At 49.8% G+C, this 25031-nt stretch overlaps 9 protein-coding genes across 9 annotated transcripts, besides 4 other annotated features; 8 read left to right on the top strand and 1 right to left on the bottom strand.

Annotated features, from left to right (window-relative positions):
• Window positions 1-411: 411 nt before the first annotated feature.
• On the bottom strand, window positions 412-924 carry Tb10.329.0010 (hypothetical protein, unlikely; the record flags this gene model as incomplete). The annotated part of the gene is made up of 1 exon (XM_818211.1): window positions 412-924. The coding sequence occupies one exon, from the start codon at window positions 922-924 to the stop codon at window positions 412-414; it is 513 nt and encodes a 170-aa protein (XP_823304.1).
• A 3154-nt stretch (window positions 925-4078) lies between these two features.
• Window positions 4079-4099: a sequence feature (AT_rich).
• Window positions 4100-6021: 1922 nt separating this feature from the next.
• On the top strand, window positions 6022-8733 carry Tb10.406.0020 (argonaute-like protein; the record flags this gene model as incomplete). The annotated part of the gene is made up of 1 exon (XM_818210.1): window positions 6022-8733. One exon carries the CDS (start codon window positions 6022-6024, stop codon window positions 8731-8733), a length of 2712 nt encoding a protein of 903 aa, XP_823303.1.
• Window positions 8734-9509: 776 nt separating this feature from the next.
• Tb10.406.0030 (hypothetical protein, conserved) lies at window positions 9510-11219 on the top strand (the record flags this gene model as incomplete). Its single annotated transcript, XM_818209.1, has 1 exon — window positions 9510-11219. One exon carries the CDS (start codon window positions 9510-9512, stop codon window positions 11217-11219), a length of 1710 nt encoding a protein of 569 aa, XP_823302.1.
• Window positions 11220-12795: 1576 nt separating this feature from the next.
• Window positions 12796-13758, top strand: Tb10.406.0050 (uncharacterized protein; the record flags this gene model as incomplete). Its single annotated transcript, XM_818208.1, has 1 exon — window positions 12796-13758. One exon carries the CDS (start codon window positions 12796-12798, stop codon window positions 13756-13758), a length of 963 nt encoding a protein of 320 aa, XP_823301.1.
• Window positions 12904-13080: a microsatellite.
• Window positions 13759-14196: 438 nt separating the features above from the next.
• Window positions 14197-15198, top strand: Tb10.406.0060 (hypothetical protein, conserved; the record flags this gene model as incomplete). Its single annotated transcript, XM_818207.1, has 1 exon — window positions 14197-15198. The coding sequence occupies one exon, from the start codon at window positions 14197-14199 to the stop codon at window positions 15196-15198; it is 1002 nt and encodes a 333-aa protein (XP_823300.1).
• Window positions 15199-15462: 264 nt separating this feature from the next.
• Window positions 15463-17319, top strand: Tb10.406.0070 (adenosine deaminase-like protein; the record flags this gene model as incomplete). Its single annotated transcript, XM_818206.1, has 1 exon — window positions 15463-17319. The coding sequence occupies one exon, from the start codon at window positions 15463-15465 to the stop codon at window positions 17317-17319; it is 1857 nt and encodes a 618-aa protein (XP_823299.1).
• A 2005-nt stretch (window positions 17320-19324) lies between these two features.
• Tb10.406.0080 (hypothetical protein, conserved) lies at window positions 19325-20683 on the top strand (the record flags this gene model as incomplete). The annotated part of the gene is made up of 1 exon (XM_818205.1): window positions 19325-20683. One exon carries the CDS (start codon window positions 19325-19327, stop codon window positions 20681-20683), a length of 1359 nt encoding a protein of 452 aa, XP_823298.1.
• A 260-nt stretch (window positions 20684-20943) lies between these two features.
• Window positions 20944-21002: a microsatellite.
• A 324-nt stretch (window positions 21003-21326) lies between these two features.
• On the top strand, window positions 21327-21971 carry Tb10.406.0100 (hypothetical protein, conserved; the record flags this gene model as incomplete). The annotated part of the gene is made up of 1 exon (XM_818204.1): window positions 21327-21971. The coding sequence occupies one exon, from the start codon at window positions 21327-21329 to the stop codon at window positions 21969-21971; it is 645 nt and encodes a 214-aa protein (XP_823297.1).
• A 638-nt stretch (window positions 21972-22609) lies between these two features.
• On the top strand, window positions 22610-24466 carry Tb10.406.0110 (hypothetical protein, conserved; the record flags this gene model as incomplete). The annotated part of the gene is made up of 1 exon (XM_818203.1): window positions 22610-24466. The coding sequence occupies one exon, from the start codon at window positions 22610-22612 to the stop codon at window positions 24464-24466; it is 1857 nt and encodes a 618-aa protein (XP_823296.1).
• Window positions 24467-24685: 219 nt separating this feature from the next.
• Window positions 24686-24712: a sequence feature (AT_rich).
• Between the last annotated feature and the right edge of the window lie 319 nt (window positions 24713-25031).

Raw genomic sequence — 25031 nt, 5'->3', positions numbered from 1 at the left:
CGAAACATACAGCTCCCGCACAGTGGCACACAAGGGTCCTTTCGACGCAAGCGTAGGTGCATAACCAAGCCTAGCGCAGGGTGTGCATTGTGGGTTCGTGGCTGGGTCAAGAGGGGGCTAACACTCCTTGCCAAAGGCCAGCAACGTGGAGACCAGCCACAAACTAACCGCGGCAGAAGCATTCATAGTTATCCTTTCTCGGAGGAAATAGTACTGAGAACTAGGGGGATGCTCAAAGTGTCGGTACGAGTGCGTGTCCATTTGCAGACAAACAGGGCGCGTTGACAAAGTGATAAATCAGAAAATTATCGCCTTTGGGATCTGCGGCAGAGACGTTGTGCCTGTGTTCCGCGACCACCGGGTGTGCGGAGGGATCCTGCTACGTAAGAGGCCTTTCTACAAGTCGAAGAGTCAAACACCAAAAACGAACGCAAAAGGAACGAAATCAGTCCGGAAAACATAGCTGACACGTGTGCCACTTGGCGGCGCGGCTGGTATCGGCTGATCTTCGCACCTAATACCCTCTGGGGTGTGGGAAGGTGGTGAACGTTGAATTGGTTGAAAGACCACCCCACTCTTAACAGGAGGGCAACGGCATAGTTCAGTAAGCGTTCCAAGTGCCTGCACGAGGGAGAGGGGTGGGGGGCGGAGTGCGGGCTGCCGACCTCCTTCCACTTGTTGGTGCTTGATCCCCGAGAGGGGGGAAAGGGGCCTGCCAGTGCACTTCCACTTAGCACGGCGCTGCGAAGGTTCCAGAGTGGCGAGGGGCTGCGGGGTAGCGCCAAAGATTCTCTTGCCGACTGCGCCGCGTGGCGTACGTCGTTTCGCCCTTTGATGTCGAAGCATGTAGGGTACCATTTTTCTGAGCCGGAGCGGAAGTTGAAAGGTTGCGATGTTGTGGATAATGTTGTTTGCTTTCTCCATCTGTCTGCTAGGAGCGTGCTATTTCATTTCCAGCAAAGATTGCTACCTAGTTACTTTCATTACAGCACCCAGTCAGGCTGGCTAGGTGCATTTTTCAGCAAACCTTAAAGTCGTGTCACTATGTGGCTGGTGATATGGGGACATTTATGCGCTGGTACCACCGGTATGCGCGGTATCTTTCCTGTAGTCTAGGAGGAGGCGGTTTCAAAGATTGTGTGGTGTTAAGTCAGCGCCCTCGAGTGCACCGCGAGTGGCGAGCTGTACCTCAGGGCTTATTCCCCTTTCTCTCATTGGCGTTGTGTCACGTAGTGATTTCCCGTTTACCTCACTGGCTGAGGTGTGTGTATGTGTGCGCCCACCCCCTTAAGCGTAACGGTTTGTGGTTAGTTGGCGGCAGAGAACGCCATCACCTTGCGTTTATCGTCATTTCCCTATTTAGCTGATACGTCGTGAGTGCGTTACCGCTCTCATATACTGGTTTCTTCCAACTGTTTATTGTTTTCAACACAATGACGAAACCACTTTACACAAGGCGTCACTAACAGTTGGTTTTATCGTTGCTCTGCCCCTCGACAAATGTTCCGGGTGGGATACGTGGGTTTCTTCATATGAATGTGTTTTGCTATTCTTCGTTTGTGACAACGGTGCTGATCGTTGCTCGTGGTGGGGTTTTCGTTAACCCATTTGTCGATACCATCAACGCAGCCGTCTCGATACGCAGTTAAGTAACGGAGTCACTGCGTTTCCTCTCCTATTTTTTGAGAATTGGCTGTATATATTTTAGTTGGAGAAGGCCTTGGAAGGGCTGCATTAATATAAGCTGGAACCATTTAATATTACCAGTTTTTTTTATCCTACCGAAAAAAACTATCGGTCGGTGTAAGGAAATTTGCATCGTTTTCTCGTCAACGCATTGCTCTGGCTTCTTGCTGTCTGACGGGAGACTGGCTTTGCTGTAGAAGCTAGCTCTGTTTTAGAGTAAACACTGGAATATTGAGCTACCGAAGTGCGCACGGAGTGAATTAAGATTCTAAAACGTCGCGGCATAGGGGCACACTTTGGTGCGCAGCATATGACTACCCTTGTGTGAGGTGTTGTGTCAGCAAATGTCTATGCTGGTTTGCCGTATTTTCGGAAGCATATTACCGGTAAAGCCATGTTCCCCTATTCATTTGGGAGAAAGAGTCATTTCCTTCCTTTTGGGGGTGTGCAACTATAGTGGCGTGCTGCGTTATCGTTTTTGGGGTTGTAGGGGAAGACGCCGAATTCTTTGTTACGGATCCGCTAAAGGGTTTCAGTGGAATTGCAATCTCCTTCTGAGCCCGGTAATGAAGTATTTCTGTGCTTTCTGAAGGTAACGCATTATTATTCTACTGTTAAGATATTTGCTACGCGAGTGCTTATGAAGGAACTGCTAAAGGGGAAGAGCCTCGCCACAAAATCCGTTCACTCGATACAGGCAGCCTTTAGAACAAAATTTCGAAAAGGGCATCTTTTATTTTAAATCGGCGATTTTGTTTTTGTTTTCCAGAATCCACTTAGAGGTTCTGGTGGTCATCGGTTTCGCGGAGTATTTTTGACCGTTGCTGTGACATGACCGCTTCTACATAGAGTCAAAACAACAGCATTGCCAAATTTCGATCGTGTAAAGCTATTTACGCATCTTACATACTGAGTACATGCCGTGGTTTGGCTCCGGATACCTGAGAGGTATTTTCCATTTTTTTTTTTTGCCGCTCCATTTTCGGAATTGGCTTTGCGTGTTTTGAACGGGAAATATATTAATTCTCAAAATAGGAAACTTGTTTTCTGTATGTTTTTTGTCGTTTGTTAAATATTTTTCATCTGTTCTATTTTTTTAAAATTGCGTTGCCGGTATGTCACCCCCGCAGCCTGATATCTATGTAATGAGAACATTGTTGCTTGGAGTTCGCTTTCAAATTGTCTGGTGTGAATATTTTCCCCGAGAGTGTACTGTCATTATCACTGTGCTACTTCCGGCAAGTTTTATAACTTTGCTTTATTTTGTCTAGTATTCCTGTGCCTAGGCCACGTTTTGCATGGATGGTATGCGATCCACCAGGTATATCACTCTCTTCACTGTCACAGCCCGTGCTTTGATTGCTGTGTGCCGACTGCTGTTGTCCTAACTCCCCTGTGGCCCATGAAATATATGAATGCTTATTGAAGGGCATGGACTTTACGACAGTGCTGGGTTCAACTTTGTGAGGGGTTCTGGATTTCACCGCATTGACGCTTAATCTTGTTAATATTTTAGCAATGTACGCTTGTGGGTTCAAATACACGGTATAAACGGCTGCTCAAGGCCCCTACCAGTTTGCCTTGTACGGGAGGGCGTACCACCGTGACTTTTCGTTTTTCGTTTGCGTTTTTTACCAGTATCCTGTTGATGTTCCATTGTGGTACCTTGTAGTGCCAACGTATCGTTTATAAAGGGAACATTCCGTCTGCGATCTGTGCTCTGGAAATGAACGAAGGGAGATAGCACAAGCATCGAACATCAGCATTGTTACAGCAATCATCACAAAAATTTATACAGAAGTTTGCATCTCCCGGAATTTGCCCGTTTGCACATATGTGTCTCCATGTAGTCGAGTCTTTGGGAGTCAAATTTAAAAATAATCTGGAATATCAATTATAGTTAAATCATTTGGTGAACTTATTATCATATCTCCACATTTTTTCAAAAGTAAAATGATAAATAGCTGTCTGGTTATTGATTTTCTCTACCTTACTGTTGTTAAAGGGACATTGGGTTGCTGAGGACATACGGTGTAAAAGGTTAGGAACTTACTATTTACATGTGACCAGTGACTGCTTGGTGCTTCTTGAGTTTTTTTAAATCATAGTTACCAGTATTCCCTTTAGGGTGGGTGCTACAACGTCCCCCGTGGATGTTTTAAACAAACTTGACATTGCTTCCTCCCCATTGTTTTGTCGCCGGTATAGGCTACGCATGTGGGAAGGACAATTCCCCTTTCCCTCCAACTCGTGACGAACTGTTTTCCACTTTTTTAGCAGTGTGGGATTACTAGTGGCAAAGGGGGCTCACAATGCGTATATTTTTGTCCACTCCCTTAAAAGGGCTTCGTGAGACTGTGATGCCATTTTAATAACCTCCTGTCATGCTGTCTATATATATATATATATATTAGTGCCTGCTTTGGTGATTGCTGTTTACGAGTGTTTTGTTTGAAAGCGTAGGTTGATTAGTTGATAAAACGGTCCCGTAATTTGCGGCCGTCACGGGGGATCGGTTACTTTGTTTTGGCGGAAGATGGTTTTCTTCACAACGAGAATCATACGGGTTGCGCCGGTGAGGTGTGCGGTTAATGGTTTTTGTTGTATTCGTATTTGTGGGCAGGTGGGGGTTGGCAGAACAAAGGAATGGAGGACAGTTTTCCCTTCATGTTTGCCAGGCTGTCCACGGTGTAATCGATCACTTCTAATGATGCTAAGAATTATGAGTCCGTGGAATTTGATGGTGAGCTTGTGTTTCAATGGTCCTATTAGGTATTGAGAATTTTTCCTTTTCACATCTTTCGTTGGAAACATTTTTGTTTATTTTTCATTACAATCGTGTTAGTGGTTAGAAGAAATCTTTGTTGTACCCCGCATTGATTTAACTACTGGATCCGTTAACCAGCCGCAGTGTTCTGTTAGGAGTCGCAAGTCCATTTTGTTACTGATTATCGCTGCTTCTCTTCCGATGACATGGTTATCTATACTGTTTTTCTGTTGTTCAAAATACTTTTATTCGGTATTGTTGAAAGCATTCAAGTACAACATCTAAAGGTGGAAAAAGTTGTGAACACAATAATTTTAGCTATTACGTTACCGTAGTATTGGCGTTGGATACGTCGCACAAGTAATCGGGGGTCACTTGAGCTGTTACTGACAGATTTACACCGTAACTGATAACGTCGCTTCATATCATTGCTGTTGTTATTTTTCGAAAACTATTTATGCGACCTTTTCTGTTCCTTAACAATTTGTTCGGCATGCTGTTTTGGGAGTACTAATGCTTATTGTTTGGATTTCGTTATGAAGATCTTATCCCAATAATGACATACTAATATAGGAACAGCACGCAGTACAATTGCTTTCAATTCACTGGCAACGAAGGGCGGGGAAAACACCGGGGAATACTGGTGGTTTAAACACGCAATAATTGTGAAGTGCGTGTTTATTGCCTTACACTTACGTTATTAGCACTCTTCAAAGATGAGTACGATGACCCTGTGTAGCGCCCCGTCGGGCGTGTCTTTGATGTGATAACGTCATAGGGGTATATATTTGGACTGAACAATATAGAAGTGCCGTGCTGATACCTTTACGGTAACCTAGGTATTTTCTAGAAGGCTACTGTTCCTCAGTATACTCAGGTAGGCTCTGTTCATCCCTTATTATTCATATTCGAGTCTTGGGTCTGCACTTAGTGGCCTTATTGTACAAGGATACAATGTATTGGTACCCTTATTACAAGGTAAGTTGACGACAGAAGTTGGATGCACAGTTTTTGACGCATGGCAAGGCTGACATGTAAGTAATTACTATGAAGAACGACGTCTTACGAAATAAGATACGTTTATGTGGTAATTTCTTTCTTGCGCCAACTGTACACTCGTATTATATATGGTCACCCATGCGGTAGTTTCAGGTGTACGATATTTTAGACGAGGGTCTGTGAAGAAGCCTCAACGTTAGAGTCAAAGAGAAGGAGCAGTACTTTCGTAATGTTGTCTGACTGGAAACTTACTCGTAGCAGCAAAATGATGGCACTCGGCGACAGAGCGCGCACATTCATAGGGTAAGCAACCCCGACGTTCGAGTGACATATACAGTTAAGAGTTACTCACATGTGATATCAATTATGGAAAAAACGGCATGAAAAAGCAGTATTCATTATTTGTTGGGAAAAAGTTACCAGAAAAAACTTTCAACCTGATCTTTTCTTTTGTTTGAACACAGAACGGGTAATCAGGTTGAACGCGAAAAGGATAAAAACTATTTGTTCTCTTTCAGTCATCAACTAAAAAAGCAAACAAGCAACTTAATAAAAAGGATTTAAATAAAATGTCTGACTGGGAACGTGGATACCGTGGTGGACGTGGTGGAGGCGAGGGTGGACGCCGTGGTGGACGTGGTGGAGGCGAGGGTGGACGCCGTGGTGGACGTGGTGGAGGCGAGGGTGGATACCGTGGTGGACGTGGTGGAGGCGAGGGTGGATACCGTGGTGGACGTGGTGGAGGCGAGGGTGGATACCGTGGTGGACGTGGTGGAGGCTTTGGTGACGGGGCGTATCGGACTGGCCAGACCCGTGAGAGGGATGCGGTGGTTTCGTTTGCGAAAGCCGGGATGTACGACCGGCCAGTGGAGGCATGGACAAACCTCCTCCCTCTGTACATCGACCCGAGGAAATGTGCCTTCATTTACCCCCTTTCCATTGAAATGAAAGATGGGGCACCCGACCTCAGGGAAAGGGTTAAAGTGCTCGCATCGAAGAATATGTTGTTGAAAATGAGAAAGGAAAGCGGTAGCGAAGACGCATTTGACGTCAACATGTGCGTCTGCACAGGGTCATCGATAATATGTCCCACTAGACTTCCCGTGGAGGAATATAATTACGAATTGACCGTGAACGCGCGCAAAGGGAAGGGGAAAACGGTGACATACACATACACGCTTACGCTGAAGCAGGCGACATCATGTTCGTTGAACCCCAAAGAGAGGACAATGGAGTTGAACTGCGTGATCGGTAGTGCCGTTCAGGAATGTTATGAGGAAAAGGTCGGTACAAAGTTTGTAGACCTGAAAAACGGAAAAAAAAATGCCACAGGAACCATCTCTATATTTGAGGCAGTTTCTGTGAAGGCGTTTTCGACAGTAATCCGTGGCAAAGAAAACGATGTCCTGCAGCTGGACGTCTCCCTTCCCGTGGCGTCGGCCATGGACTGTTTGACGGCGATGGAGGATGAAAGGAGGCGAGCACGCGGTAGTATCCGACGAGCGCTCGCCGAGCGTTTCATTAAGAAAAAGGTATACAGTGTGGTGGACAAATCCCGTGCTACTATGTATACCGTCCTTGATATTACGGACAATAAGGCCTGCGATGCAGCGGGCCTCAAACAAAACCCGTCACAGACATATGTGGAGTATTTCCGCGACCGGTACGGGATTCATATTGAGCCACAGCAAGCACTTTTTAAGTGCCGGACGAACGACGGGCGGCGGGTGGTGCTTGTCCCACCTCAGGTGCTGCACGAGATGTCCTTGAATGAGCAAGACCGAAGGCAACTTCCGCAGCTGTGCTCCATATTTCCTGATGATCGTGTTCAACGCCTCAGGCGTGTCATTGAACGTCTAATCCAACACGAAGGGGGGAGGGTCGTGAAGTTCTTGGAGGCGTACGGAATATCCTTTGGAAAGGATTTCGTTTCCGTGGATGGTCAGGTGCTGAAGTCCCCGGAAATATTGATACCAAAGGGTGACGGTTTTCGACGAGTGAACCCTCAAAGCGAGAGCTCACAACAGGGTTTCGTGAAGGAGCTCAAAGACCTTAGGCACCCCGGTGCGCGACAGACAGTCGACGTCGTATTGTATGACGAAACAAACAACAAGCAGGGAACTGTTGTCGTCGGTAATATAAAGAAGTACCTTGATGGCATGAGCGCCCCACTAAATTTCGGGGATTCCATCCCCGTTCGAAGCTTGAAAGAGGCGAAGGGCCGCTTGGGGAAGAACATTTTTGGTGTGACGTTCCTGCGGCGACCCGAGAGGGAGCCGTATGCAGAGTGGAAGGCATCATGGTCGGGCGGCGGTGCCCTTAGCCAAGTCGTGGCTAAGGACCTAACGGGAGGTCGTGAGTTGTCGATTGTCATGGCCGTTGCGCAACAAATATGCGCAAAAACCGGTCGCCTCAATTGGACCCTAGATGTGAACCAAGTTTGTCCGAAGCTAGCGAAGGCTGACCCATCCGGCGGAATATTAATAATAGCCGCCGATGTTGGGAGGGATCAACGCTCGGTTGCAACGGAGTCTTCCGCCGTCAGGCAGGAGTTCTTCGCGGTTGCTTTCGTGTCATTCTACGTGAAGGGCACACAGTGGTCGACCTACTGCAACCATTATCAAGTGAATGGCAGGAAGGAGACCTTGTATGCCGACGGCAGCGACTGTGACACGACATCGATGTCTGAGGGGGGGCCCCCAACTCCATCCGAGGTGATATCTAAGAAGATGGGGGAGTTCGTGCAAGAAGCAAAAAGCCACTTCACGAGCAAGGGAAATGCTGTGTCGGCGTACCTGGTTCTGCGTGGCTGTGCCTCGGAGGGAGAATTGCTTGATGCCCGCAAGAGTGACGTCGACGTCCTGAGTGAGGTGCTCAAGGGAAGCAGCTGGGCGGTTGTGGCTGGCCAGCGGTATCAGCACTCGCGCTTTGCTTTCCAAGCCCCTGATGACCGCACGATGTACTGCAACGCCCCACGCGGTTTCGTTACAGCGGAAGGTGCGGACAAAAAATTTGGTGAGGCATTCTTTCTCACCGGCGCAAATTGCACCCTTGGTCACGCCCGCTCTACGCTGTATGTCGTCTCCAAGCGGAAAGGATTCGATCTTGGAGAGCTACAGGCTCTCCTGTACGGGATGTGCTTTCTATATCCTAACAAAACCGATGCGCTTCCGCTACCCCTCCCCCTGAAGTGCGCAGCGGAGTATGGGCGTAAGTATTCTGCGCTCACCAATTTGAAAACGCTGGGGGGCAACTTGCGGACAACAATGCATTATCTATAAACCACCGCTTCTCCGGGGAAAGCAACTTTGGGAAGGTGCAATGTGTGTGATGGTGGCCTTTCAGTGCACATGGCAGTTTGTTGTACAGCCTACGCCATGAGCGCTCAACGCTTTCCCCTGGTAGGGAGAATGTGAGGCGAAAATTTCCTTCGCTTTTGTTATCTTTTAAACATACAGAATGCATTATTTAATCTTACTTTTTCACTATGTGGGTTCGCGTGTGAGTTTATAATTGTAGTGCCTCACGTGTGCCCTCTCTTAAACGGAAACACGTGTCCCCCTTGCGGCCCTTTCGCTGACGCTAAGTTGGTGAAGATTAACCTTGGTTGCTCCCCTATTTTTTGTTGTGACAGCCGTCTCTTCTTTTTTTTTTTTATATTTACAGGGGGAGGGAAGTACTTTTTCATCAACAGATAAAGCAGTAATTGCTGACAGCAGTGTGAGTTTCGTGGTGGGGGATGCTTACGCCATCTTTTTTTATGATTGCTGTGATCGCTTTGCACCTTTTTTAACTCTCCGACGCAAGGGAAGTTGATTGCTTAGAAGCTATGCATCCATCATGATTTGTTTGTTTTTCCGCTGATTGATGCGTTGCTAATTTAGAGTTTCTGTTTTTTTATGTGTAAGGTATATTGTTTGCCATTTGTGGGGTGTGTTACGTATTCGCTGTTGTGTGCCACGGGCTAGTTGCCTCGTTTTGTGATATTTTCGATACTTTTTCCATTCTATAATGTTTCTTTGAACATGACATAGTTGTTGCATTTCCATAGCCAGGCATGTCCTTGTGGCTAACATTGTTTTCGGTACCGTTTCTGCTGGTGCGGGTAGCTTCAGCGGATCACAAGCGGAGTATTTTGAAGGATGATGTGTGGCTTGAGATGCCGACACCATCTAGGACGGAGGGGAGTAATGTTGTTTGGCCTGTCGTAAGGGGGCTCGTGGCGTTGAACGGTTCAGCTGGTGTTGGTCAGGTGGTGAATAGACTAAGCAGCAACGAGAGCCTCTCAGTGGGTGGGCTCGTTGGATGTGGGGACGGGTATTGCCCTTCGTTTGCGCCCATATGCTGCGGAGGCCCAGCTTACTACTATTGTGTATCTGGGGGAAGTAAGTGCTGCGGTTTCCCTGGGAGGGTTGTGGGGTCTTGTGGTCAAAGTGAGGAGTGCTGTGCTGATGAACGAAATGTTACATGCTGTGAGGCGGGCTCGTACTGTAAAGTCGACGGCAGTGATCTTGCCTGTGCCTCTGACACCTGTTCGCATCGTCTGACAGTTGATGAATGCCTCAGCCAAAATGATGGCTGTGGATGGTGCTGTGAAGAGCACCGGTGCGTGAGAAATACGAGCGGGTGCTCTAAAGGCGGTCGTCCTATCGCTGTAGGAGAGACGTGCCCCTCGCGGTGCCACTATGCAGATACGTGCGGTTTGTGTTTGGCTTCTGGTGACGCGGCGAGCGGCCTGGAGGATTGTATGTGGTGTTGTGGCTCACAGTCTTGCATACCTTCCAGTGAGGGAGATAGCTGCCAAAATCTTCAAGGTATTGTATCTCCAGGATTTTGTTCGGCCTGTCTGAGCAACGGAGAGGGCGTGGGTCCGACATTTGTTGGATCACTTCAGCAGATGCTTGCCCTATTTTCGTCGTTTGTTTTTATGATAGGGATCATTTCTTGCGTTTGGGTTTCCCGTGCTTGTGCAACTTATCGTGACAACACGATTGTAGCGAACGGAATGCGACAGGTAGAGGTGGCTGCGCATTACGCGGTGCGACGCCATGGGTTCATTGCCGATGGTCTTTCTGCAGAGGGTGGCTCTTCAGGATGTTGCCCCTTGCTTCGATGTATTTGTTGTTTTTGCACGACTCGCAGATCCGATCCAAGCAAGCAAATACAAGAGGAGGGTGGAGATGGCCCCTGTCTGAGCGGTGAGTTTTATTGCGCAGGGTGTGAGCTGGCATTACGCCCGCGGTCACTTCTCTCACTTGTTGACGCGGTTCAGGGTTCCAGGCCACCCGGTGAGAGAGGTATATGCGATGATTCTGATTACCATGCGGAGGACGAGGGGATTATTGTTCTTCTGCCATGTGGTCACTTTTACTGTTACGCGTGCCTAAATATTAAAAAGAAACGAACAATAAGCCCCAGACGTCTGCCTAAACAAACTTGCTCTGCGGCCGCATCCGATTCTCAGGTTCGTGCCGAGGAGGCTCTGCAAAGTGTCTCCTCCGCTGATGGTGAGCATGCAGGAAATCCTAGCGGCGCACATGTGGATGCTGACAACAGGGAGGCAGGGGCAGCGGAGGCACAAGAGTCCAGTTGTTGTGGGTGCCTGCTGTGCCCGTTTGGGAAGAACTCTAAAGAGCGCGTTGCGGGTGAGCCCAAGGGTGTCGTGGACATTGGAAAATTGGCGATGAAGAAAATTAAACGGAAGTGCCCCAAGTGCAGACGAACGGTAACCGACGTACTTTTACCCCACAATATCATACATTTGTAATCATACATGCTGTTCTGTTGAAACATATTGCCTGTGAAGTTTGCAGATGTCCGGGCACTCATAACGTTTTGTGGCTGCTGTTACGTCTTTTTACTTGCTATGGCTACTAGCAACTTAATCTGTTTCTGCCACACGTAGAGGAGATACGGTGTAGCTTCTATCCCTGCAGATGGTGAGGGCTGTTGTAAGAAAGGTGTTTCTTCCCTGTCTTCCTACACTTCAGTCTTTTCAGCTGCAGTGAGTGCCACGCGGAGGGTGTACGTGCTGGTCTTACACTTGTTCAGGCGCTTTACCCTAATTATTGTCCAAATATGCGATGATTGTGCGATTGCCCCTTAGCGCTGGTTGGTCCTTTGCTGGGCATGTTTTTTGAGATGTAGTTTTCAAGTTACCTTTGTGCGCTTGTTTGCATATACCATATGGTTAGTTTCCCCGTGTGCCCCGCGGTTCTACCGCCATATGTCTGTGCATATGCGTTCTTGCACAAGAAAAAGACGGTATATGAAGTGGGCGGTGGTGTATCATGTTGTTCCCTCAAATTTTGTCATATCCCCATTTATTTCTGTGGAAGGGTACTGCACGGTGAGTGGAGGCGTATTGTGTGTGAGACGCTACCTCGGGTGGCTGCCAACATGTTCTTTCAGCTGAGAACTGCATCCATGGATTTTCTATCAAATGAACTCCCTGCTTCAACAAGTGATGTTTTGTGGGCACATCTGGACACTTCCATTTTTTATTCGCGTTTAGTGAGCCGAATACGGCTAGCTGCTGGGTTTGTGCTGCATGCGGCGTGTATTAACTTATTGCTCGCGATTGCTCCGCCTATGTGAGTTTGGGTGTGGGTGTCCCCGCGGTTGTCGCCTTTTCGGTGCCTGTTTTCGCTGTGACCTGAGTCAGGTAGGAGCCTGGGTTACAGGCAGGATGTGCTCCACTTGGCTGAGGCCTCGCAGCTGTTTCTGAGCTGCAGCTGTGGTTCTTTAGACTAATAGGCACTGTCACCCTCATTTCAACCACCGCTTTGTTATGTGTAACCCACCAGGAACATGGAGTTGTCGGGTGTTGTCTCTTCCCCGTCCTCACACGTTTTTGTTAGCGTCGCAGCAGCCGCTTGGAATCTAGAGGTGGGGGAATTTCTTTCTCCAACTTCAGCTGTAGCGTTGTTTCAGTGAAATCCCCTCGAAGTGGTGGTAGCGGTTTCTGCTTTTATTTTTTTTGACTTTGCTTGCTTTCCGTTTGTGTGAGGTTAAGGAAAGAACTTAGGCGAGCGTTATGTACTTTCGGTACATCTCACTGCACCGGTTGGTGCGGCGACTGTTGTTCGTTTGCTTGCTGTCTTGCTTTCCCCAGGGGAGGTCTGTGTGGTTTCGTCATCATGAATTACGTTGTGCAAGTGTAAGACCTGCGAAAAAATGGAGTGTTTGTGCTTTGTTGACGCCATTATAATACATATGCGTTCTCTCGTGTATGTGGTCTCTTTTTTAAAAAAAATACAATCCTTGCTGAAGTGGGTTTAGAAGTAAGGATATTGTAAAAGCGCGGCGCGCATCTTTTTTATTTTGAGTTTTTACTCAGTGATATGAAGCGCACACCTGTTAGGGTGCTGAATGCCACGGTGGCCTTTCTCCAAGGGTGGGGGGGTGGCTCTTCTGGTGGGGGATGGGGATCCGACGATGGCCCAGGCAATGGTAGCGGTGGCGGTGGCAGCGGTGGAAGAGGCGGCTGGGGCTCTGGTGGAGGAGGCGGCGGTGGGTGGGGCTCTGGCGGAGGTGGCAACGGCGGCTGGGGCTCTGGTGGAGGAGGCGGCGGTGGCTGGGGCTCTGGTGGAGGAGGCCGTGGCTCTGGTGGGGGCAGCAACGGCGGCTGGGGCTCTGGTCGGGGTGGAAGTGCTCATGGTTTCAGTAACCCGTGGAACGACGGCGATGCCGGGTGGCGCGGTGCAGCTACCGGTGCTCGGGCAAACCGTGGTCGTGGTGGTTTCCGACGCGGTCGTGGTGGTGCGGATGATGGCGTCTGGGGCCAACCAAACGTGGTCGACGAGGAGGCATGGACTGCTGCCCCCCCTAGCTTCAACCCCCCTGTGCGGCGTGTGGATCCGTTAACCCTTACCGCGGTGGAGGTGGAGATTGATGGCATTAAGAAATTGGTGGGTCAGCGTGTGCAGGTGTCTGGACTTTCCGACGAAACTACTTGGCACACACTCAAGGATCATTTGCGTCAAGCGGGGGAGGTCACCTTTTGCAAAGTTTTCTCAGGGGGAAGAGCTGTGGTGGAATTTGTCACCCCGGAAGACGCTGCCCGTGCCATAACGGAACTGCAGGCGTCCGAGTTGGAGGGCGCCACTCTTTTTCTGCGGGAGGATAGGGAGGACACCGTATTAGTGAACACGCGGAGAAAAATACGTGAGGTCCGGGATGCACAGCTTCGTGCTCGTAAGGAAGAAATGGAGAAGAAGCGTCGGGAGCAGGCGATAGCGGAAGGAGATTGTAGCGCGCCCGCGCCTCCCGCTGAAGTGGCAGGTGATGCCAGTCAGAAGGTGTAAAACCCTATTTACGGGAATATTAGTAGCATACCCACCCCGTTCCGCCAAGCGCTGGAAACTGGCGTCAAGCGGGTAAATAATGAAGTAAATGATAAGTAGGCGAGACGCTGGGTTGAGGTAGCCAGGTCGTAAGTTTTGTTCCTTTCCACAGGCTGAACTCTTTCGCCTGCGAGTGCGTGCCAGAGTCAACGACAACAACAAAGGTTCTGTCGTGTTTACGGTAGTACAACATCAGAAGAGATCACTGTCTACGACTTATGAGGAATGAAAGAAAACGTGTCTGACGTTCGTAACGTAGTGTTTTACCGGTTCCGTGGATGCGTGTCTACGCCCCTGCGCACCGTATTGTCTTTGGGGGAGTACTCGGCCCCTTTTTTATTTCCCTTCCTTAGTTTGAAGCAGAAACTGATCCACTAGTGTGAACTGGAAAAGGTGTCGATGCCAAGTTCGGTGGCCCTGCGGGTCAGGCTGTCGATTGCCAATCCCGCTGTGGAGCGTCTTCTTGTCTGCATTGGAACCCTAAACGATGAGCAAGGCAGCGAGGCGCGGGGGGCTCTAGGCAGACTTGTTGCAAGGAAAATACTAGAAACATGTGCCCCTTCCCCGAGTGACGTACAGAACCCAGATGAAAACCGCATTCAAGCAAGAGATGCGAAGGGAAGGACTCGCGAGCGGTACGCTTTCCGCCAATACGGACCATTTGCAAGGCATACCTGCAGTCACAGTGGCTCTCGGTTCCGCAGGCCGTGTCGAAACGCGCAGACTTGGGATTCTGAGAGGGTGTCGGATTACATGGGTGTGTGGTGTGACCGTCTGCTTCTAGGTGAGCACAACAACCCACGGCGATGCGCGCTGCTCGAGCCGCGTGTTCCGGTCGTCATGGTGGGTGAGTCACTAGAACGTGTTCTCTTGGCTCATCGTGGCTTAAGAGGAAGCGATATTCTCTTCATCTTTGGAAGTCCTTGTTTTCCATTTGGCGCCACGCGCCTCATTTCTTTCAGCGACGCACTGCTGGATCCTCTCTGCATATCTTACCCGTCTCGGCATCAACTTGTAGGGACTGTGTTACATTGTCTGGAGTGTGAGTCTTCCATACCTTCAGCACTCGTGGTGGGGCTCGGTAGCACGCATGGTCTTCGGACTGCGTTTGAACCCGAGGAGAAAGTACTAATTGAGTCTCGAATCGTGCCCTTGCTGGGCTTTGTCAGCGCATTGTGGACTGTTGATCCGTTGAAGGCGTCGGAGTACCTCCAGAGTAACCCACAAAATAACGCCCGCCTGTGGGGCACCATGCAGTCATCCATGTTATCCACGCGAGATGCGGCTCTGCTTCGTGCATTCGAGTCAGGCCAGCCGCTTGATGCACGATTGAGTCAGCAACATACCGCATACCTCGCGGAAACACTACTTGACCGCTTATTCCCTCAATCGGGGCAGTGAGCGTGTGATCCACTTCTAAGCGATGCTGCCAGCTGTGCCCCGTTAGCAGGGATAACTGGGGTTACAACTCTTCAAACGGGTGCCAGTGGTCTTACTTTGATGTGACACATGTAATGTGCATATTATACTCCAGCTTGCGTGTGTGCGTGTGTTGACGTAATACTCTCTCTCTCTCTCTCTTGCCTTTTCACTTATTTTGTTGGGATTTAGGAGTAGTTTTCTCTGGGTGGCGTCGCGTCCATCCCCGCCTTATTTTTGGAGTGGATGCATGTGGATGTGCCTCACGACTGTTTCCCGGGTTGTGCCACTCCTCTTGAGGCATTTGCTATAGCCCTCCGTTCTCAACCGCGTGGTTTTGGTTGGGACTGTAGTGCAATTAGTGCCCTGGATGGTAGGGGGGAGGTGGTAGCAGGGTTTGTGCTAGGACTGCCCCGCGCCTCTCCCTGTGATAAAATTAGTGGTCCTAGTTTTGTGTGCGTCTCGTTGGGAAGTGGGACGCGTTGTGTGGGTTACAAACCAGTGGAGTTTACTGTTGAGGCCGATTTGATGCTGAGAGACGGGCACGCGGAGGTTATGGCCCGGCGTGGCCTCGTGGCATTCCTTCTGGATGCAGCAGCGTATCTTTCACGGGGTGACGACCGACTTCATTTTGCCGTTGAGCGTCACCATTGTTTTCCTCAGTTCTCCGGCGGTGACGCAAGTTGTGATGCAGTGGGGGAGTGTTTCCGTCTTCGGCCCGGCGTGAGCGTGCACTTGGTGTGCACAGAGTATCCCTGCGGTGCGATGTCTACCCCATTCGGCGGGGCTCATGTGCTCCTGAGTACGCCTAGCGGCCGTTCCCTTTTCGACGGCGGATTGGATAGCAACCCTTTGCTCGTTGGAGAGGAGCATGTATCTCGCTGCGATGGCAAGACCCTACCTGAGTTTGTGGACGCTCGCGTGTTTGATGGTCCCGGCTCCTTTACCGTTTGCTATGGCCACCGGGTAGCTGCTCACCGGTGCTGGCCGGTGGACGATATGCCGTTCGTAGCCCGTGTCAAACCGGGGAAGGGTCGGCAAAACCTCTGCATGTCGTGTTCGGACAAATTGCTTCGCTGGCACTGCTTGGGCATCCAGGGCCGAAGACGAACGCGACTGTTTCCGGAGCCCATCCGCCTGGCGGCGGTGTGGCTTCCGCGAAAGGTTAGCATTGTTAGTGACAACTGTGTAGCGGTTAATGCGTTTTCCCCTCTAGAGAAAGCAAGAGAGGGCCTAAATAGCCGCTTGCATTGTTTTTGTCCTCGTCTTCGCCCTGGGGAACTAGGTGCTCCCTCTGAGGGAACAAACGAGCCTGTGCGAGGTGGTTCGCCATTTCCGCAGGTGGATGTTTGTGATTTTGAATCGTCCGCCCTCCGTTTGATCCTGGTGGGCATGAGTGGGGACGATACCCCTCTGGGAAACGGTGGTGCGCCCAAAAGAAAGGATGAATCATGCTGGTCCCGTGCTGCGTGGGCCACAGTGGAGGATGGAAATCAAGTTGTTCCCTGTTCCGCGGGTGCGAAAAGGCGTAGGGGGGAACTTGAGGGCCTCGTCGTGCGGTGCGTTTTGCGCTGGAACGAAGAGAGCACCGCAGCGTTGAACACCAAGGCTGGTGTTCCACGTGGCGTAACGAAGCAAAGTATGAATCGCACAGTGCAACAATTGCTTCAGCTTCAATCGGACGTATATTCGGGAGCAAAACCTCCTGACCCTGATACCGCTGCGCTACTGGAGGGGATAGCGTCTCGGTTTCCACTCTCTAGGTTGTGGATGGCATTAAGGCAGCGGGAAATTGCCCGGACGGTTTCGGGGAGATATCATCAAAGCTGTCGTAGGTTACAGGCCTTTCCTCCAACGGAGGGTGAAGCTGATCACGAAACTAGGCGAGTTGGCAATTATTCGCTTTATATTCCTCAGCGGGTTGTGTCGGTTGGTGACATGGCGGAAATAGGGAGGAACATCGCATCTGGTGACTCCGTGCATTGTTGGCTACAGGGGTCGCAGCGTGCCGGAGAGTCCGTCCTTGACGAGGTGTGGAAGGAGGGGCTAGGACGTAAACTTCCGTTGCTTTGGGTAGAAAAGCGGGAGCAACGCGTTGCATGATGTATGGCTGACCAAGTCTGCATGGGGGAAATGTTTGGTCGCACATATCTGTTGCAGTGGTGGGGTTGCGGGCTTCACTTGGCCGTCTCCGGGGTATGCTGCTGCCGTTCCACAAGTCAATCCATTATCCATCGAATTGCAGTTAGCCACTAACACAATACAGTCGGGGCACATTCCACATCTAACCAGTGCCAACTCCGTCAGTGTTTAACGTCGATGCGGCACTATGAAATTTCTATGGTTGGGGAAATGGGTTTGCTTGCTGGGTTTGTTCTGCACTCCAATAGGTAAGTGACCACAGTTCGTTTGCACGAGATTGTTGGTGAGTCGCTCGGAGTAATGGTCGCAAGAGGGACACCTAACTCGTTTGCTGAAAAACTTGCTGAATGCCATTCTGTGGATTTGCGGATGACCGACCCTGTGGATTTTTCCCCTGTATTTTGATTACGAGCGATTGTTTGCACGCACAGAATATCGTTTCGCCCTTTGATGTCGAAGCATGTAGGGTACCATTTTTCTGAGCCGGAGCGGAAGTTGAAAGGTTGCGATGTTGTGGATAATGTTGTTTGCTTTCTCCATCTGTCTGCTAGGAGCGTGCTATTTCATTTCCAGCAAAGATTGCTACCTAGTTACTTTCATTACAGCACCCAGTCAGGCTGGCTAGGTGCATTTTTCAGCAAGCCTTAAAGTCGTGTCACTATGTGGCTGGTGATATGGGGACATTTATGCGCTGGTACCACCGGTATGCGCGGTGTCTTTCCTGTAGTCTAGGAGGAGGCGGTTTCAAAGATTGTGTGGTGTTGAGTCAGCGCCCTCGAGTGCACCGCGAGTGGCGAGCTGTACCTCAGGGCTTATTCCCCTTTCTCTCATTGGCGTTGTGTCACGTAGTGATTTCCCGTTTACCTCACTGGCTGAGGTGTGTGTATGTGTGCGCCCACCCCCTTAAGCGTAACGGTTTGTGGTTAGTTGGCGGCAGAGAACGCCATCACCTTGCGTTTATCGTCATTGCAAACGAACTGAGGGGTTTAGGCGTTGGCTTCGTTATCCATTACTGGTAGGGTGCTTTGTGTCCGCGGTAGACTTTGCCGCGGGGGAGAAGGAGAATGTACTTTGCATCATCTTCTAGCGTCAAAGTTATCTGCGCGACCCTCACTAGATCGATTGTGGTGGTATAAACACCTTTTTTGTGCAGGCTCCGTTGGCGTCACCTCAGGTTTGGTGCTTGTGTTAGGTCCTGGTGTTTGGAAGTTATTCAAATCCTATTAAGATGTTACATTTGGTTGCCATGGTTGAACGTTACTTCTGTCGCTGTTTCGCTGAGTGTTTTTTGCTTCCTGCCGATGCTTTGTCTGGACTGATCGCTAGTCTCAAGAGAAATATTCGAAGTGCGTGGAAGTATTTTTCTCTCTGCACACTGTGAAGTGGTGATGGTCTCTATGCTTTCCCAGCTGATGCCTGGCACCCACCTTGTTTTGTGACCAGCAAATTTTCCATCGAGTTTTTTGACACTCGCTCACCGCTGACTAAATGCTGGACGGTCAACTCCCGAAGATGTGCGCAGAGGGGCACACTAAGTGGGTCGATTTCTTTTCATCGGTTATTTTGATCCACGTTGTTTTATGTCGTTACTTGACTTCGCTCTTTTATGGGAGCGGTTACTGCTCTGGTGTAATTTTTGGCTGTGTTTTTTGCATACGTATTTGGAACGTCGGACGGCTGGCACAGAATCTGTGAGAGGAGGGGTGGCATGATGCCGGAAAGGGCATGAATGTGGAAGCAGGTGCTGCAATAGTGTGCACGCGTACACACATTTCCATGTGATAAAGGGTGTCGCTATATCTCAATCTCCTTTTTTTTTTGTTGCCTGTATACCTTTAGGTACCGTCTGGTAAAGTTAGCTTAGGTATTGTCGGACGCAGTCCCCTGGCGTGCAGGGCACGCATCGTTTCCACATCGCCATTATTATTACCTTCACCCAGAGGAAAGGACGCGGAAGACACGTAGTATGTGTTGTGGTCGGCGTATCAGTGCCGAAACCTTTATTCTCCCCGCGCTTTTTTTACTAACTTCGTACTCTATCTTCTCGTTCTGCGTGTTCATTTTCCCTCGGTTGCTCGATGCGTTGGGACAAGCGTTTTTGCAGCCGTTCATAAGGGGAATCCGGCAACCGACCTCTGCAACCCCTTTGCATGTAGAGCACCTGCTTAGTATTTCAGCTGGGAGTTGGGGTTTGTTTGGAGTTTCTGCAGTGCTTTTCAGTTTCACTGTGTGGGCGTATGTGGCGGCGGCGACGACAGATCCCGGCCGTGTGCCGTATGCATACCACAAGGGTGCCCCCAAAAGTGCCACACTCGCACTCAAGGTGTCAGGAGCACAACATCACTGTCCCGTTTGTGCCCACTACAAGCCACAGCGGGCACACCACTGTAGCCGATGCCGCCGTTGCGTACTGAAGTACGATCACCATTGCCCATGGATCGGACGCTGCGTGGGCTTCTTCAACTACAAATTGTACCTTCTCGTTATATTTTATACATTTTTATGTACCCTTTGGGTGGTTCTCCTGTTGCTTTTGGCCTGTAGCTCTTTTGCCGTGCAGCACTACGAGGCAGTCAATGGCCAGGTGAGGCACCGCCGGGTTGATATGCCGGCTTGGGACAGTAGAAAGTGCTGGGCAGAGGCGGAGGCACTGGACCGCCCCCACTTGCGCGCGAAAGATTTGGTTGTGAGCGCTCAGGCTGTCGCGCAGCTGAGTCTCTTTGAGGAATTCGGCGTGTGTCCCCCGTTCTTAGGAGTGTACGTCTGCTTTTTGGAGGCGTTTATTTTTCTCATCCTTTCTGGTTCGTTGCTGAGGAAGCACTGGGGACTTGCTCGGCGGAATTTAACGACGCTTGACCTCGTCATCCAGCAGACACAGATCGAACAAGGCATATGTGTTCGCCCTCCCGTCAACCCCTTTGATATCGGTGTCAAGGGGAACCTTCATCAGGTATTTGGTGATGGTGACGCAGACGGTGAGCACATCCACGCAAACTTCATAGCCCGTTGGTTCTGCCGCCTGTTACCCGTTGCTGCGTACCCCGAACAGGAGCAATTACGTTACGCTTCTTCAGTTAGTAGTGAGCGCAGTGCGTTGGTCAGCACTGACCCGGCACTTTGGGCGGGCGGGGCCCAAGCTTCGATTCCCAATTATGGAACGCTTCAAAAGGGAGATTTGAGTGGCGGTGTTGGTCAGGTAACCGTCATTGAGGGGCGTGGGGTGTGTAATGTTTACCACCTGTCACAGGTTTCGAGTCATGTTGGAAGTCTATTAGGTCAAACATTTCCAACTGCGGTACCGTTGACAAGTCCTACTCCTGTTTGATGGGCGTTTAGCACTTAGCACACGGTGGAGATAGTTTGGGAGATCCTTTGATTCGCGTGCAGAGGGATGCAGGAAGCTAGACTTTTGCCTTTTATGTTTCATTCTGTCCCCTCTTGCAGGCGAGGGTGATGAGGTGTGCCAGGCCATGTGTCGGTATGGCGGATTTATCGTTCGTGGGTGAATTGTTGTTTTATTTTTTGACCCACCCCTCTCAGCGGGAGAGGTGCGCGCAGTGGCCCGTGGAGATTGCAGAGGGTAACTGTTTGTTTGTTTGTTTGTGTGTGTATGTGTGTGTGTGTGTGTGTGTGTGTGCTTGTGTTGGCCCTAACATTGACACGAGACAGTACACCGTATCACACCGCGGCCGTGGATGTGTGAGGGGAGGACAATCATTTAGGCCGAGGCGCCTGCGTGGTAGTGCTGTGCATTGGGCTGTGGAGCTGCCGTTTGGTTATAGTTGTCGACGTATATACCCGCTTATTTGCGCCTCTGCGACGGTGAATGAACAGGTGTTTCTAGTTTTTGATTTTTTTCCTTGTCATTGGATGCGCAAAGCTCGTTCCCTCACCTTTTCTCACCTCTGATTCTTTGTGTTGCTTATCTCCCCACGTGAGCCTCTGAGAGTCATAGTAAAGGAAGCGCTATGCGCAATTCGTTGCGGTTGCGGCTCTCGAGCACATCATCATCTCTGTTACGATCGACTTTTTGGTTGCGGCAATGTGGCAGCGGAGGCTGTGGCTTCAGTGGTGGGCCCGGTGGTTACCCCACTGACGCGGATGCCCTTGCAAAGATCCTTACGCAGGCGAAGAAAGGTTCATTTAATGGATCTTCGTCGTCTCCCTCAGATTTCTTCGATGGCCGCTTCGTAGGGGGGAGCCCCACCATGGACCCTGCCATGCTTCAGGACATGCACCAGAAGTTAAACCAATCTCTCACACCGGAGGTGCGTGAGTCCATGAAAGCGATGATGGAAAGCATTCAGCGTGGGGATGGGATGCCGCAAATGGGAATGATGGCATTTGGTGTCGGAGAGAATGAAAAGGGAAAGAAGGTTGCCAGGGGCGCCAAGTTAATGTTTGATCCGAGCACAGGGAAGCTTTCAAAGGACTTTGTTGAGAAGCAATTGGAGGATGATGATCCCGTGTTGCCTAAGGAAACTGTTGGTGACTACAACACTGAGGGTGCGATAGAGGTGGAGTTCGAGGAGGATGCGAGAAAAGAAGCATCAGTGAGGGAAAACATACCGGAGGCGGAGGTGATTGTGGAGGAGGTTCCGCGGGAAAAGTGATCGCAAAAGTTGGCCGTAAGATTTGTTATGGAGTGGGAAAGCTTTGCAATATCGGAAACTACAACGTCATTGTATACTTTTACGAAGAGGAGAGGAAACAACGCGTATTCCCATGGTGGAGGTGTGGTCGATGGATGCAGAATGAAGTGACCATCGCCAGCTTACTGCTTATCCTCACATTAACTCCGCCTGTGTGCTCAAAGCACCAGAATATCTTCGATTTTTTGCACCGCTGCGAACCGTACAGCACGGAGTAGAAGTTGTTATAAAGTAAGTTGATTGCACATTATCTCCCTTTCTTTTTTCTGCCTTCCTTTTTGCTATTTTGTAGCGCCTCATTGCCAGATTCACACCAACAGTTAATTTATTGCATCTTTAATTCATTAGAATCCTTGATTGTTTGGAGCTTCGTTGGCCGGTTCTGATTCAACTTTCCTGGCAGTATTTCCACAGCTCCGTTGCTCTGTCGTTGTCACATGCTCAAATACTGAATCACACTGATCTTTTCATTGTTTACACACGCATCCACGTGCTACTTGTTGTTTTTAGTATTTAGACATAATAAGGCTAACACATAAAGGCTCACAGTTTGCTGGCGCGGTACTTGCTTTGGGTGTAAATCCCGAGAGAAGCTGAACATGCCGACGGAGACGTTATCATCTGTTTTTGTGCTCGTCGTCCTTGTGACGACAAGCGGCCTTTTCCCCTGCACTGAGGCGGCATTTGTGGCCTCGTCGTCCATCGAGTACTGCGAGCGCAGTAGTAATGGGGAACCGTTTCCATGTGAAAAGAAGATGGTTGTGGGGCTCTCCGTGGGCAGCGAGCAAACAATTGAGGCTGAAGAGGTTGTTCTTCTCCGCGAGGCAGTTGACAAAACGGGTGACGAAAAGGGAAAGCGTGTCGAGTTTGAACCAATCCGCCTAGTGACGACAAAATCACCGGTGCAGTACCGCTATCCTATTTATTACATAAGAAACTTCAATGCCAAACCATATGAGCAGCGTCTCAGAACAAGTGCAAGCAGTTGGTGCGACGATTCTTCCAACCCTGGATCCGCGACATGCGGCGTGGCGCGTGATCGGAGAGGAGATGTGATTCCGTACAGTCAAGGTTTTTGCTGCTTATGTGGCGCTTGTGCATTGTCAGGAATTTGCAACCCAACTAGCCGCAGCGTTGGAACTTGCAGCGTGACGGGGGATACTGGAATGGCATCATGCCTTCGTTTCAGTGACCTCTGGTACGGTGGCTATACCATTGGTCGAGGTGTTGTATGGTATGAATTGCAGGTGAAATTGTCAAGTGGGAACAACAGCACTGGGGGAGGCTCCACGGGCTCAAAGGAGTTCACGATGTCTTTGGGGCCGGATAAGTTGACCGCCACGTCGACAGAGTTCGGCGCGTCTGCACGTCTTATAGGAGACTTCGCACCCCCAGAAATGCCTCTTGACCTATCGGGAAAGATGTTGTTTATCCCCTCTGAACCGCGGGGTCATGAGCGAGTGGGTGCTGGGTATAACGAATGGATTATTGTTGACACCCACCTTGTTTCTATTCGTGGCACCGAATGTAATAAAGTGGGCGTGTCATATGAGGGTTTCGCCACTCAGGGGAGCCGGTGTGACGCGTATCCGGGCGCTTGCTTGGCGAATCAACTGGAGGATTATCGTGATCGGGACTTGGAAGCGGAGACTAAGGGGCAACAAGGGAAATATATGGCTCGCTTTTTCGCTCCTTTTGGTTTTGACCCACTGGCCAATGCCAGTGCCCCAGCTGTGGCTTACCAGGTGACAGGAACATTATCAACGATGGTGACGATAACAATATCCGCTGATAAGTTAAACTTTGTGTTGTCTGTGTCCTCGGGTGTGATTGTTGGTGCAACCGTTTCAGGGAAGGTGGTGCATTCCTATTCGCGGGGAAGCACCATTACCGTGACGGTTCTTAACACTGGGGACATCGAGGCACAGTACACGGTTGTTGTCGGCGAGTGTACGGTTAATGTTCAGCCGATGGTTGCCCAAACTGTGTACATACCCCTACAAGGATCAGCGCAGCGACGTTTCACTCTGATCGTACAGGACAGTATTGAGGGAGAGGCCAAATGCAATGCAACGCTGAGAAACGCCAGGGGCGACGTTGTGGACACCCGCGCTATTTCGTTCGGTGTTAAAGCGCTCAAACCAAGCAATGGCTCTCAAGGTGGCAGCACCTTTGAAAATGGACGGTACAGTGAGGAGGCAAAGGGGGAGTCGCAGTGCCAACAGTGCAGTTGGTTCAATCTTTTGTGTTTTCTGAGGCATCGATGCTGGTGGCAACCGCTGGTGTACGTCCTTCCTTCAGTGACCCTGTTAATGCTGCTGCGCAGGTTCCTTGAGAGTCAGTCAAGGTCCCGCCCAAGACCCCAATTACACCCTGATGAGCATGAACTGAGAAATACCGGTGCCATCTCTTCGTGCCATCTTCCCCGCGCACCGTACGTTAACACAGTGCACTGAATGCAACCATCAACTCGTTTGCCAGATGGTTATTTGACTGTTTGTATTAATGCATTCGTGTCGATTCTTACGCCCATCCTTATTTATTTTATCATCCTCTCTCTCCTTTCGACTACAGCATTTCTTGTACGTCGTTACTGTTTCTTTACTTTTTGGTTTAACGCCGTGTCGTTCTTAATTTACTTGACGAGGATTGTTTTTATTTCCCTCTTTTGCTAGTTTTATTTATATAAAATATATTTTTTTGTTTTCTCTCCCTCTCGCATACTATTTTTTTTTCTCTTGTTTGTTTACACTTCCTCGCCTCGCCTCGTTCCCTTTCTCCTTTACCACAGGAAGGAGGGTTTTATGCGTGGGTTGGTTGGCCGACTCTCTTTCCACGAGAGCGAAAAGTGCTCCTGCTCTTTATTCGTTTTGTTTATTTTATCGAGGTGTCCTTCTTTTTCCCACGGTAGCTCCCTTGTTTACAATAGCGGAGGGCAAGCACTGGGGGTTGGTTCCTTGTCAATGCTCGAGAAGGATGCTTACAACACTCATTTCTTATATATTCCTTGTACATCTCTCA

The sequence above is a fragment of the Trypanosoma brucei genome, chromosome 10 (genome assembly GCF_000002445.2).
Source record: "Trypanosoma brucei brucei TREU927 chromosome 10, whole genome shotgun sequence".
Lineage (NCBI taxonomy): Eukaryota > Euglenozoa > Kinetoplastea > Trypanosomatida > Trypanosomatidae > Trypanosoma > Trypanosoma brucei.
Note: the sequence above shows the minus strand (reverse complement) of the source record. Positions and strands in the feature narration are given on the sequence as shown.